This window comes from Myotis yumanensis, unplaced genomic scaffold (genome assembly GCF_028538775.1).
Source record: "Myotis yumanensis isolate MYYU_CA2020_CCGP unplaced genomic scaffold, mMyoYum1.0.hap1 SCAF_4, whole genome shotgun sequence".
Lineage (NCBI taxonomy): Eukaryota > Metazoa > Chordata > Mammalia > Chiroptera > Vespertilionidae > Myotis > Myotis yumanensis.
Window position 1 is genome coordinate 45,673,102 of NW_027223755.1, and position 14,992 is coordinate 45,688,093.

The 14,992-nt window shown below is 34.4% G+C and overlaps 1 protein-coding gene across 1 annotated transcript in view; it reads right to left on the reverse strand.

Annotated features, from left to right (window-relative positions):
* EDIL3 (EGF like repeats and discoidin domains 3) overlaps positions 1-14,992 on the reverse strand; it is a 411,761-nt gene that overhangs the window by 94,177 nt on the left and 302,592 nt on the right. Inside the window, exon 9 of the mRNA XM_070412295.1 lies at positions 10,364-10,548. Coding sequence (XP_070268396.1) covers positions 10,364-10,548 — 185 coding nt within the window. The remainder of the gene's footprint in view (positions 1-10,363; positions 10,549-14,992) is intronic.

The window sequence follows — 14,992 nt, forward strand, 5'->3', positions numbered from 1 at the left end:
TGGTTTCATTTATTTAATAAAAGATCAAATATATACCTAAACTTTTAAACTCTGCATATATGACATTTCTTTAATTTGAAACATCCTGATACTCTACTCCTAAACTGCAATTAGATTCAGACTCACATCATTTTCAATTCGACATATCTAATCTAGCCCCATTAAATTGGTTGCCTCTAAATGAATATGTCTGTCAGTCAAGCCATAAATTACCAATTTTTCTTCTCTCAAACTTTACCTTGTGCAAGAATCCCAGGATATCTATAAAAAAAAAAATGCACCTATCTATGTGGATGGGATTGGGGAATCTGCATTTTCAGCCAGCCCATGCCAGCAGTCTCATTTGACAACACCATGCAAGAAGTACAAACAGCTGGTGGAGTGTTTTTTCCCACTGAGGGTTTTAAAGCTGCTTTGTTTTTAGAATTTCCCTTATGTCCCATTACAGAGTTTAGAGGCAGCTGTAGAAACATACATAGGTGTAGCATTAGTGCTACATTCTAAGGTACTCTGAGATCCATTTTCTGCTCCTCCCATATCATCAGGCAGATGCCTAAGGGAACAGATGGGTCCTGGAGTACTCATGAAGGACCATCAAAACCTATAGCTTGGGTTTAAAATCTGTAGTGCTTGTCATGAAATAAACAAAGGCTGAGCCTCAAATAAATGTGAGATGTTGGGAGAGGGACGACAGGTGACTCAGGGTTCAACTGCAATAATAGTTATTCAGTTACTCTTGTTATTTTATTCATTTACTTTAAGCCCTCCTAACCATATTTGGTTTTGCTAATTATGTTGCATATAAAATGTGATAATAATCATACACATTTCCACAATGATAATTAATACAATTTTGAATGCATTCTATAAAACTTTAATCTATTTTTTATTTTAAAACTATAGAACAAAATATCATATGAATAGATGCTTATTAATAATGACTATAGGTGAATATCTCTTGCTTTTTCTCTTCCTTATATGGATAACCTTAGAAAAAATGTTTTTTATGTATTTCTAGCAGCATAAATAAAACAGTACAAATGGACACATGAACCCATTCTATTTAATATATACAGATACACATAACGCTGCCTCTTTTAAAGTTTTTTTTCTATCAAAAATCACTGAGCATGTACAATAAGAAATGTCTGGGATCACAGAAATCATACTATCGATAAGATTATAGTCTGACTTCTTCAGTGAGGAATACCTGCAAGGAACGTATTTATAAAATAATGATGCTTTCATAGTTCCAAGTTCCTGTGGCTCAACAGCAGGGAATGCTACAAAATGGCTATTCCTCATGTTTAGAGTTCCATTTTACTGTAAAACATCCTAATATTAATTCTACACTCAAATTTATTGCATGTCAATTACAAAATCCTCTCTCAGAATGAATGGAGAGAACTTGACACTACGAACATAGAAAAGGCAAAGCCAACATGTATAAGCATTTGCAGGACAAACACTTCATAATTATTTGCAGGACAAAAACTTTATAATTTAAATATTTAAAAATGTAAGTTTTTAAATGATATCCTCTGTCATTTTAAGTAGAGGAAAACAGTTTTAAAGAAAATTATCAAGTGTATTTTTCAACAAATGAGGACTTTTTTCCCATTAGAGAGATGAATAAATGTTTGTATACTGATGTAAACTTCTCTAGCGAAGCCCTTTAACTCATAGGAACTATTTTTAACAGATAAAACTTCACATGTTACTTTCTTTGCTCAGAGATTTCAATGTATAGAGCCCATTTTATTCATGACATGGGTTTACTATTCTTCAGGTACTAACTTCAGCTTATGTGCAACATTCTTACTGAAGATGAAATTGAAATAAAACTTTGAACTCATTTAGGCAATTTTAAATGCTTGGCTTGTGCAGATATAGACATAGAGTTGATAAAATTGTTTGTGATATCGAATAGGTCTAGCACAAAAATAGGAAATGCAGTGAACTGAAAAAAAGTATTTCCAAATACACATGTTTTGCATATATTTTGCTGTACTGAAAAAAAATCATAAAAATTTGATTTAAAAAAGACTGTTAAGGTTAGATTCATTCTACATGATGTATACAAGATGTCAGATGCAAAAGGTCATGAAAAGTGGCACTCAGTGGAAAATAGAGAAACAATTTTTGGATGCAGTTTTGATATTTATAGTATTAAGTCATAGGACCTCTGTAGATTGTGTTTTATATGTTTTGAGACAGAATACTTTACACAAATAATTATATGTACCCAGATTATTATAAAGATACAGTAAAAATTATCAGAAAACCCTTTGAGAAAAAAAATAGTGCTACAGAAATATAATTAGATTAATTCAAACTATTCTAAAGTAGTTCCTAGGGATGCTAAGATATTTATTTTTAAAAAAACACTCTGTGACAAAATAAGTTTGAAAATCATTAAATAAAACAAATCTCTTTCCTATAGGATTCTTAATGGAAGAGATGTTCTTCAGGACACATTTTGGGGAATGGTGATAACTTGATAATTTGAGGAGAAAGGAAACCTAATTTGTTTTAGATTTCTGTATTTTAAGGATGAAAGAGCGAAATCATGCTAACTTTATCATTTCATAATCAAACGAGAAAGAGAGGACCTTTTGGAAATTCTGTCTCTGTAGTCAGGAGGACTGAATTCTGGTAGTAGCAATATCTAAAGGAAATGAGCATCTGAAAAAGTAGAAACTGTGAATGTCAGGACCAGGAACCAAGAGAGCTGAGATTTAGTTCAGCTACAGTAACAAGCTAGACATAGGTGTACTGAGAAGCAGGTAGCCATCTGGTGAGCTGATGATAAATAGGCACTTAACTTTCAGAGGGCAGGCTGAGGCTGGAATGCAAGGTCAAAGGGTGAACAAATCAAACAGCAAGGACCCAGGAAAGAGAAGAGGGCACAAGAGGACAGTCAGAAATTCACGGAGAGTGAAGTAGGTCACAGGGAGGGAGCAGCACCAGCTATCTTGACAGACCTGGGCAAGGAGCCTGCACCATGAGTTAAATGAAAACTCTGTTCAGTCTTGATACTGAGGCCACAGTCCGCCCTACCAAAGGAAATTTATATCTATTTTTCTCTAAAATATACACTAATTCCAGAAAGTAATTAATTGGAAGCTGTAGGCAGATATGTCCTTAGGCACATCTTAAAGGATCTCAGAGAAGATTCTAACCAAATGCTAATACAGAAATGGGCATGGTTAAGTGGACCTACACTTTCCAGGGGACATACTATGGCAGTGAACTATAATAGCAGCATATAACTAAGACACTAGAGATTTGAAATTCACTTCACGAGCCATGTTTTCCCACATAAATGCTATTTTAAAAGTGTAAGAGAAAATAAATGCAACATTTGCGATAAGTACATTTATTTTATGTTGACATTAGTAAATAAATACTTCATAAATAAGAGATATCTTAATGATTAAATAAAAACCGGATGATCTACCCATCATATCATTACTGGCTTTAAAGAAAAAATGACACAGTCTCTAGGATACACCAAAGATCTTGGACTAGGTGAGCTTAATTGATCAAGATTATTGGGGAGCCTGGCCAGTGTGGGTCAATGGTTGAGTGTTGACCCATGATTCAGGAGGTCACAGTTTGATTCCTGCTTGGGGCACATTCCCAGGTTGTGGGTTTGATCCCCAGTAGGGGACATGCAGCAAGCAGATGATCAATGATTCTCTCTCATTATTGATGTTTCTATCTCTCTCTCTCCCTCCCCGCCTCCTCTCTCTGAAATAAACAAAAACACATTTTAAAAAATAAAATAAATAAATAAAAAGACTGTTGTGGAGAGCAGTGTTCTTTAAAATGTAGCATGTGCCCAAGGAACAAGCCATCCAGTTGTAGGAAGAAAAAAATTAGAATTTCCATCCTATCCACTTTTTTTTTTCTTCAGAAATTGCATTTTCCAAATATTTAACGTGTGTTCAGTGTTCAGTAACAATGAAAGGGTTATACAGTGTTTATAGTGGGAACCAAAAACCTAGAGGGCAAGCGGGAGCCACAGCTGTGCCAGAAGCTCTCCTCCATGACAGGCATGGCCAGTTCTATGCTGGTCAGCACTAGAAGGGCTTCCTAGTCCAATGAACATCTATAAAAAGGGAGTCACCTCACTCACAAATAGTCTATGAAATAGTGTGGTAAAGATCGTCATATGAGCTTCCTGGTTGTGTTTCCCCTTCTACTGCTGATAGACTGTGAAATCTTTATAAATGCGTCAGACTCTCTGTAGCCTCATGAAACAGACATAATTTAGTCACTGAGAGGGCTGCTTTCAAGACAAAATGAGGTCACCAGTGAAAGTTGATTCCCATTTCATCTGAAAGCCTTTACAAATGCTCTTCTTACTTGAAACTGTATTCCTTAGCTCTGAATTTTACCCATTGGCATATTTTCAGCTCATATTTTTAGAGGAGAATGGTTGTCATTCTTATAACTGTATTTCATTAATACAAAGATAACTAATACGTCATAAATTAAAATTCATTTGCAAACAAGGGAATCAGAAGTCATTTAATTCTCATTATCATAAAAAAATATGAATGGATCTGCTGTGCACATACAATTCTTATAAGTCCTGCTGTTCAGTTTTTCAATGGTTTCAGATACTGCTTGTAAGAAGAAGCATCCATCTTCCCATATTTCTTTTGGAATACTGAATCCATGACAATTAGGGCATCAGTAATCGTACATGCAGACAGAAAGTGCCAAATATATCTTTCAGTTCCTTGCACCTGGCATTGTATTTTGTTACAACAGGTGCCTCAAAAATATTTGTTTTAAAAATTATAAAGCCACTTACATAACCTTTAAACCACAAAGCCTCCATCTTATTTTTATGTACCTTTGAAGCTAGCCTTTCCAAAACTGCAGCACGTGCTTAATTTAATCTACACCAGAAGCTACTGCTTTGTGTATTTTCCACAATGTGCTATATGTAAATTCTAGAGTATTAGTACTTCATAATGGGTTAACATATATTACTAGAGGTCTGATGCACGAAATTCGTGCAAGAGTAGGCCTTCCTTCCCCTGGCTGCCAGTACCAGCTTCACTCTGGCCACCAGCAGGCACCCGGGACCCAGGCTTCCCTCGCTGCCCCAGCTTTGTCGGGAAAGTTGTCCCGAAGGACATCTGTTCTAATTAGCATATTGTGCTTTTATTATTATAGATGCTTTTTTCTAAAGGAATGGGTTTTTAAAAAGCTATTTATAGAGAGCACTAACCAAAAAATGACTCAAAATGAGTGAAAAGGGAAGAGCAATATTTTGGGGAGTAAATAGATAAACTACGAATGATATAAAAGTTAACTTTTTAAAAGATTAATTTTGAGGTTAGATGGCTATATCTGTAACACTCATTAAGTTATATGATGCCTTTTTTGTTTATGTTTACTTTACCAGAAATTAGCTGGAGATCCTGATAATTTTTTTATTACATTGAATTGGGTCAATCATTCTTTAGATATTAGAATCCTAGTGGTATGAGAGTTTAAAAGAGGAAGGTTGCCTGGGAGGTTATCATTTTTGTAATATCCACATTTTAGAAGAAAAGGAGAAAAAACCGAGTCCCAGAATATTAATGTAAGTCGTCAGCCCTCAAAACCAGATTGTTGAACTTTGTCCTGCACTCAGCATAGAACATTGATCCTGGCTGCATAGTATACTGATGGTTTGCTCTCCAAGTACTCTCTGTATAAATATCCTACTCAATTTTGCTTTGCTCATTAGTTTTTTTTGTATTTGGATAGTGGAGATTCCCTTTGATACCATAAAATTATAAAAATTTAAAGATGATTTATAATACAAGCAAGGTATGGACATCCTTTGATTCACTTCATATACTTCAAAATATATTAACATTATGAAGGATGGAAACTGTTTCATAATCATACAAAATAAAGACATTATTTATCTCTTTCAGATTGGCTTTATAACTGAACCCTCATGTAGGCTTGCTGTTTACTGGATTTGAAATTTTGGAAGAGTGACCTGGAAATCAGACTATTCCTTCATATTGAGGGACCCTTGATCTTTGAAATTTTTTTCCTTTAATTCTAATGTAAATAAATTGTGCAGAAGACAAGATAAGTTTTTAAAGAAGTTATGAATTTTATGGCTAAAATATGCCCTGTTAAAAATCTAAAATGAACTAAATACGGTTTATTTAATTAGAAAACTCAAATTCAATTGCTTTTTGCACATTTCCACAAAATTAGTATTGAAATGAAGTTGTGAAGGGTTAGCTGCAATTCTGAAAAAGGTCAACACTAGAATGTGCACTTTAACAACTCAATTAATTCTACTAATTTGGATGAAATATTATACAGACTAACTTAAATTAGCAATTGTTTCATGAAATACACCAAAAGGTCATTTACTAGGTGACATTGTGACATTTTCATTTATATTGTGCTTCACTTTGTGAAATCTGAAAAAAACTTTCAATAGATTCAATTATAGAGGATGAATTACCACCTATAATGCAATGAATACACACAGAGCATATTCAATGTAAGATAATTTACAGTCTTTAATCATAAGATTTTTTTTTTAAAGTTGGTTAGTCAATCCAAGTTAATTCTTGGAGATTGTTCATTGTTTACTTGCATCTACTATACCAAAATATTTCTTCACAATTAGTAAGATTAAACACCACAATTTTATGCTGCATTTTAATCAGTTTGTATAATATGAGTATAAATACTAAGGGAATTTACTCAGTGTATTGAAAGCAACTGAACATGGACATAAAACACATACACTTTCTAATAAGAATATTGTTTCAGTAGAGAACATTACAAAGCAACATATAAAGCTCATTTTAGTTATTAATAATATTACTACTGTTCCCAGGTAAAGAATTTGAAAAATATAATGTCACCTATATAAAAAATTAAAAATTTTGCTTGCCAATGCATATTTATATAATTTATCAACACTTCTCACAGTCTGCAACTGATCTACCAATATATTACTTTATCTTTCATAGTTTTATTAAAAATTCCCTTTTGAAAGAAGCAAAGAATATGTATGCAGATCTTCATTCTTGATAAAAATTGGGGGTGTCAGGTCATGTTCTCCTAAGGTTTCACCAGCCATAGGAAAGAGAAAGGCGGGAGCTACCTGTTGCTGGGTACCTTCTATGTGCTTCTTCATTTGTCTTATTTAATTAAATTTAAAATCTAACAAAATGTCTGTTTTTGTTACTTTAATGTTACTTTATTTTATAACATGGATTAAAATTTAGTCCAGCCATATGTTAGAAATGTTCAGCTATGAGTCAGGAATAATTGGCTTATGATCTTCCAACTTAGCTGTTTTTTTTTGTTTTTTTTTTTAAGGCTGAAACTGTAATTTAACAAAAAAACAAACAAACAAAAATCACACACACATACCAAAAAAAACCCCTCTGTGTTTTTGAAAAACACATTAGTGGGGCTCCTTGCTCAAAATATTGGAGAACAGCAAACACATCAAAGCAATGAAACAGTTTTTCAGAGGTGTGAAAAAAAATGCCTCTTATTTACTGTTGCCTGTGGACTTAACACATTTTTGCCATGTTTATAAAGAAATAGCATAATGATTTAATGATAAACAATAGCTCATGGAAGCCACTAATCAGTTAGGTAAGATCACTTATGAAAAGTAATATAAGAACACTTGCTTAAGAAGCATCTGATATTTTGCCCTTAGAGAAGCACTGGAAACAACAATAGAGTAATAAGAAGAATAAAATGTTAAAGTGATATTCGAGTACATAAGAATTCCTTAAAAATATTTTGGGGTTTTCTTTAGAACAATTGTATTTCCAGACATTATCTATTGAATAAATTTTGGAAACACCTATAAACTGAAATAAAACTCATCATTAGAGAGTTATATATAGTTAGTATATAAAGGAAAGTTCTTAAAAAATCAATAAGCAGAAGATTGATAGTGAAGGAGGGAAATTTAAATGAGAGACATGGTTTCTCTTCAGAAGAGCTATTACCCAGAATTGATGCATCTTACGTTAAAAACAGAACTAAACTTCATAAATTCAGAAGCCTCAAATAAAGATAAAAAATTGACTCTATATAAACAATTTAAAAGCAAACTCATCCTATACAATATCTATAAAAATGTTAATCTTATTTTCAACAAAGACACTAACAGCCATGGCAATATATAGTTGGACAGATTCTATTCTTTTGATGAGAAAATACTAAAAATAGTAACAATTCTTGAGCGTTGTCTTGATGTCAAAAAAGAAAAAAAAATAAGTATAGGTAAAGATGTCAATTTACCCTGCCTTCAAGATTCTGAATATGTTTTGACACAGCAAAAAAATGGACATACACTGCAAGAACTGGTCCTTGAGTTGATAGAAAAATTTGTCACCAACAGAATAAATCAATTTCAGCATGCAAGTGACTTTAAGAAGACAGTTGAAAAGCCATTCTAAAAAAATGTGATGGATGGAGGTTTGCATTGAAGAGTACAGCCTGATTCATGTAAAAATATTTGTTTAGTTTTATCTCTCTAAAGAAATGTGCCATTGGCAACTCCTTCATATGGATATTTCTAGAGTCTACCAGCCTGAGTTAGTTATAGTGTAAAATATTTTGTAATATTCTACATGGCATTATGACTCAAAAGTTATATTTAAACTGAGGCATGACTGGAATATTTCCAATTTAAAAAATATTATACAGCAACAAAGAGCAAGTTTAACTTTACCATTCAATTCTAACAAATCTGAAAAAAAATGTTTCCATGGATTCCTCAAATTAAGAACTTAAAAATTCATAAAGGCTATGTACTATAATAATTTAGTTCTTGTATTATAAAGGTCAGATCTTTAGTATGAGCTTTTAGTTTCTTTTTAAATATTATTTTTGAAATTTGAGGATATTAGCAGTTGGCCTCTTAAATTGTGGATCACAATTCTATGATGTATATGCCCAAATCAATAAATTCAATTGTATTTTGAACTATTCATTTATCCATTCATACATTCAACAAATATTTATTGAATGCCTACCATGTGTCAGGTATTGAGACAGGTATTTAGTTAGGTACTGAACAACAAGTTGAGAAAGTGAAAAAGACAGATGTGGTCCCATCCCTCCAGAGCAAACAATGAAGCATGAAAACACAATTTTAATAATAGTGTGATAATGCTCTGAGATGATTATAGATGACCCAGTAGTGTACAGGAGAGAACTTAAGCCAAATCTGGCGCAGGATGGAGTTGGTGGCTTACTTTGGATGCACCAGAGGAATGCATACCCACATGGTAGCTGAAGGATTATACCAATAAAAGGCTGGGGGTGCTCTGGGCAGAGGTGTTCTTTCCCCATTCTTTTCCTCTAGGAAGAGGACATTTATAAAGGAATGGAAAAAGAGTGATAGTTTTTGGTTTGAAAAACTGAAGCAAATTTAGAAAAACTAAAAAGATAAGAGGGAATAGGGCCAAATCATGCACTTTTAGGTTATATTAAAGAACCCGACTTTATCCTGAGGTAATAGAAAGCAATTGAAAAGTTTCAAAAGAGAGTAAGAAAATAATCACCTTTGTATTTTGGGAAAAAAATCATACTTATTATAATTTGGGAAACAGCTTTTTAAAGAGTAGGAACATAAATTGGAAAGCTGCAAAAACCCAGGGTGAAAGAGGGTGGTAGCCTAGAGCATGAGAGTGGCAGTGGGATGGTGAGAAGTGAAGTAACTTGAGAGTAGTTGAAATAACCAATACTTATTAACTTGCTAATGTGAGTGTGTGGGGTTGGAGAACCTGAAAGAAAAAGGACATGTTTCTAAGTGTGAGAACAAGGGAAAACAAGGCCAAGTGAAGAAAAGGCCGTCTCTGCTTTCCTTCTATAACCTAGCTCTCATCATGAGATGTAATCAAATTGCTCCATTGCTTAGCAACCACAGGGAAAGAGCTAATAAGTCATGATTCATGATTCTATGGGAACAATCCACGGGTCAGTGGCTTGATGTCAAGGTGGTTTAGATTCCTGCTGTGACACTTTCAAACCAACATTGACTCCTAGCGTGAGGATAGATGAGAGTTAAAATGCAAATGCTCTCATAATCAATCCAATTGATCTATAATCGTGTGATCTGGTACAGCCTGCTGCATCCACCTGACAGTAGCACCTGTACATCAACATTGGAAGAAAAATAGCACACAGAATAGCTTCATAGGAATTTTTTTTTTTTACCAATATAGTTAAGCCAAAGAGAGAGGCACATTTAAATTAGTATGAAGGTAATCACTCCATCATCTAACCAACAGGAAATCTTTTCAAAGAAGAGGTGCAGTGGGTGGCAAAAGTTTTTGAAAACTGTTACCTGTAACCACTGTGACTGGTCATTGTGGCCGGAGGTCCAGGCATTCACTTTGCCCTGCTTGTCCAGCCGAGCTTTCCTTGGCTCCCAAGTGAACATGTCCATATTGAGAGTTCTGAAGATGCTGGAGGCAGTGATCTGATAGTCCTGTATATGCCCCGATTTCATCCCCAGAGGCTCAGAACAGCCTGAAAGAGATGAGAAGGGCTCCGTGAGAAAAAGAATTTATCACCCTGCAAGTTTTATGTCTTCATTTTAGAGAGGCAAGAGCAGATTAAGCCTAATGCTATTCATTCCCCCAAAGAGAGAGCATCTAAATTCAAAAAAGGTTATAATCAGAAATAAATCTGGAACAAAATCGAAAAACAAAATAGCCAATTCAGGTTATTTTGTCTGAATATATTTTGGAAAAATTGAAAACAAGACAGAATTCAAATTACTTTTCTGCGATAGATGATTCTGCAAAATGAAAACAATGCTCCCCTGTCTCATTAATGATAGCCTCATGACTGTTCCCGAGCTTTCAACAGTTTCATTGCGCCTTTAAAAATGGAACATTTTCTCACAAAGTATATTTGGTTTTCTTTTATTTGCTTCCATAATACTGCAAATGAAAATTCCCTCAGTACGAAGTCATTTTCACAAACTGCTCCAATGGTATATTTTGAACTGGACAGCATTTTCTTTTCCAAGATATGTTTGCTAATCTTTATCACGTATTCTTATAGCACCAACATGGCTTCTTCTGGAAGGTGAGAAGCTAATATTTATTCAAAGTACACCATGTGCCAGGCATTGTACAAGTATAGGATTTAAACAAATACATAACAGAAGAAAGTAATTCTAGCAAAAGCCATTATGGGATGAGTCTTTTATACATTCTTATATTTTGATCATACTCAATAGCTTCTGGTATTGGGTAAATTTGGAAGATTCTCAAATTTGCCACACATGGTTTCAGGTTTGACATGGTGCAAATTGTGGATTTGTCTGTTCTTGAAATATGTGTGTGTGTATGTGCATATGTGTGTGTGTGTGCACACAAACTTCCAATCTTGAATTACAATTGTGACAAAATTCCATCCATAAAGCCACCCATAGGAAGCATGATTCTGTTATCATATTAGGCAGTTGTTGAGGCTTCCACAAAGTAAGCTTTATTATCAAGAAATCCAAAATAAGCCTGGCCTGTGTTGCTCAATGGTTGAGTGTCAAACTATGAACCAGGAGGTCACAGTTCGATTCCAGGTTGGGGTACATGGCAGGGTTTGGGGTTTGATTTTCAGTGGGGGGGAGGGGGGGGGTGCAGGAGGCAGCCAATTAATGATTCTCTCTCATCATTGATGTAACTATCTCTCTCTCCGTCTTCCTTTTTCTCTGATATATCTATATATCTCTATCTCTATCTCTATCTCTATCTCTATCTCTATCTCTATCTCTATCTCTATCTATCATCTATCTATATCTATCTATATGACCTAGATCTATAAAGCTGTTAAAAGAAATCCAAGATAAAAGGAAGACTCCTCCAATCAATGCCATTTTCTCATACTCTATTGGTCCCTCACAATCTGTGTACTTATACCCATTATTTAACCAAATTGTGCCTCAGTTTTCTCATCTCTAAGGTAATGATAATAAGAAACTACCTTAAATAAGTGTTTTAAGAAATTAGCTAATAAATTTAAAGTATTTAGAAACAGTGCCAGCATATAGCTAACATTCAGTAAATGTTAGCTCTTTTTATTATTTCCATAAAGCTCATTTCAACAGGTAACAATGTTAAGACCTCAAATTAGCATATCAGGGGGCACTAAATAGCTTATGACTGCTGTAGTTCCTAAAACTAAGCCATTTGAAGTCAAGGCTCTAAGAGAAGTGGCTTAGAACTCTTCAATGATAAATAGTTCTTAACTGCAATGAATTTCTTTCTGCTTAGTCCATGTAGATTACTTCTTCCTCCTTGAGGCTCCTCCATGTCTTCCTTCAACTCCACCTTCTAGGAAATGCCTATCCTATGCAAACATTGCCAAAACGGTGATGGAGGGTTAGCCAATTATGTCTTAGTACAAGTTTTGTTGGGTTTTAGGGATCAGAGACATATACTCTTAAGTCCCATGATAAAAATAACTAGAACTTCTAAATACAAATTCTGGAGGAGAAAAGTTTTATGACCAAATCTCAAGGATTGTAGAAAGTTCTAAAGTCTTAATGACATGTCATTTACCTTCAGGCAGTTCTACATTAACATGCTTTATCTAAATTACAGATTTCTGACTTGTTCTTCTATTGCTCTCATCAAGTCCTCACCCCCACCCTGCACTGCTACTGGAGTTTCTGTGAAACCAATGGACTTGCAGAAGAGATACAAGGGAAAAAGGAAAGGTTGTTGGTTTCTTCCTTTTGTAACATAACACAGTATTTCAAATATTGCTTAGAAAAGGGATACCTTTACTTTCAACATTTCTGCTCAGTCATTGAATTCATTTTATACCCATTCCACTGTCTAGTACTTAGCCCAGAGGAAGTTCTGAATAATTTGTTCAAAGAATGAATGAATGACTATTCCTCCTCTAATTATGGTCATGATCCATTTCAATCTAAACATCTTAAATCATATCTCTCTCAGAGAATTTAGGGGTTTTATTTTTAAGTATCTGGTAAAAGATTAGCTGCTGATCTTCTAGGAAGGCTGAGAGATCTTATAACAGTTTATTGAATACAATAAGGCAGCCTTGGGTTTTATAGTGTTGCACTGGATTGTGGGAAATAATTCCATACATTATATTTCTGTTTATTTCCAAATGTAACAGCTAACCTCTTCCAATTTGCCTCACAAATTTTCCTTCTCATCCATAAGATTTGATAAGTATAAATTAACTCTTTTACCATCATGGAAAGCACCTGTACAAAATGAAATATTAACAATGAAATTGATTATTTTACAGCTTTTAAAAGTATCCATCAAGTGATATTATTCTCTGCATGCAAGTTCACAATCAATGTGTGGGTGTAGGAGATGGGTATGGCTTCTTTCTGAGAACATAAAAATCTGTAAAGTGTCAGGTGTAACCTCAAGTCAAACTTGAAAGTAAAATATATTTACCCCTTAGGGGTATAACTGTGCCATGTATGAGAGACTGACCCTCACAAATCAAATGGCTGAAAAGTCTGGGAAGGTGATGTAAAGCAACTAAAAACCACGGGGGCTTGTAGCAAACCTCATCATCTGTGGCTTCTTCTTGATTGCTTTATGATGGATGAGATAGGGTTGACACCGGCCTGTGGTGATATAGTGACATGCAATAAAAACACTGTACAACAATTCTGCTCAGATTTACTGGTAGTCAGTAAGCTGGTTTGAATTAAGAAAATAAGGAAAACACCCCTGTTAGGGTAATTAATAGTACTAAAACCATATGTTGGCTGTTTCATAAAAGACACCCCTACATAATATGAAATATGATTCTTAAAACAAATTCAGTCATCTAGCTAAATGTCTCTGATTCCTTTAAATATAATGGCTTCATTTAAAGTATGTTGTTGTTTTTAAAATATGTTTTTATTTATTTTAGGGAGAGAGGAAGTGAGAGGGATAGAGATAGAAACATAGACGAGAGATAAACATCTATCTATTGGATGCCTCTTACATGCCTCCTACTGTGTCCACAACCCAGACAGGTGTCCTGACCAGGAATCGAACCAGTGACCTCCTGATTCATGGGTCAATGCTCAACACTGAGACACACTAGTGGGGTAAAAGTTTGGTTGTTTTTTAATAGTAACTTTTATTTGCTTAAAAATCATTCCTTTTCTCAACATCACAAGTATACCTACGAAGGGAAATAAATATAAAGTATATATTATAACCAATACACCACCTCTTGAAATGCATAAATAGTTCCCAGTTATTCTGTTCTATGGATGTGTCCTCCTATTTTTTTTAACTTCCACCCAAGGATATATTTATTGAATTTAGAGAGAAGAGGAAGGGGGGAGAAAATGAGAGAGAGGGAGAGAGAGAGAGAGAGAGAGAGAGTGATAGAAACATCAATGTGGGAGAGAAACATAGATCAGTTGACTGCAACCTAAGTAAGTGCCCTGACTATGAATTAAGTGCCCTGACTATGAATTGAACCTGCAAGCTTTGTTGTACAGGATGATGCATCAGCCACATGAGCCACCTGGCCAGGGCATGTGTCCTCCCATTTTTAACTAAATAGTATCATTGTACATTTGATAAAAGTTTGTCTTTTTTGAAGGTTATTCTAAAAAGTGAGGTACACATCAATTTTTTATTTTTCAAAACACAGTTGTTTGAACAAAACAATTACATTTCATGTAAATGTTGATGCTCGAATAAGAACAACCACCAAAAAGAAACACTGTGAAATGCCTAGACAAAATTGTCTGTTTAGTTCAGAATCTAGCTATATTGAAATGGGATCACTGAGAGAGGTACATATCAAGTCTTCATCTTTATTTTTAATACTGATGCTCCTGGAAGATAAGGATTATTTAATCTGAGTCCTTTGATGGATTATCCTTGAGTTGGATAACCACTGTTTATACAATAGGCAGGGTGATAGATAAGAGTGATCCAGGAGTGAATTTATAGTAGCAATCGTGGTA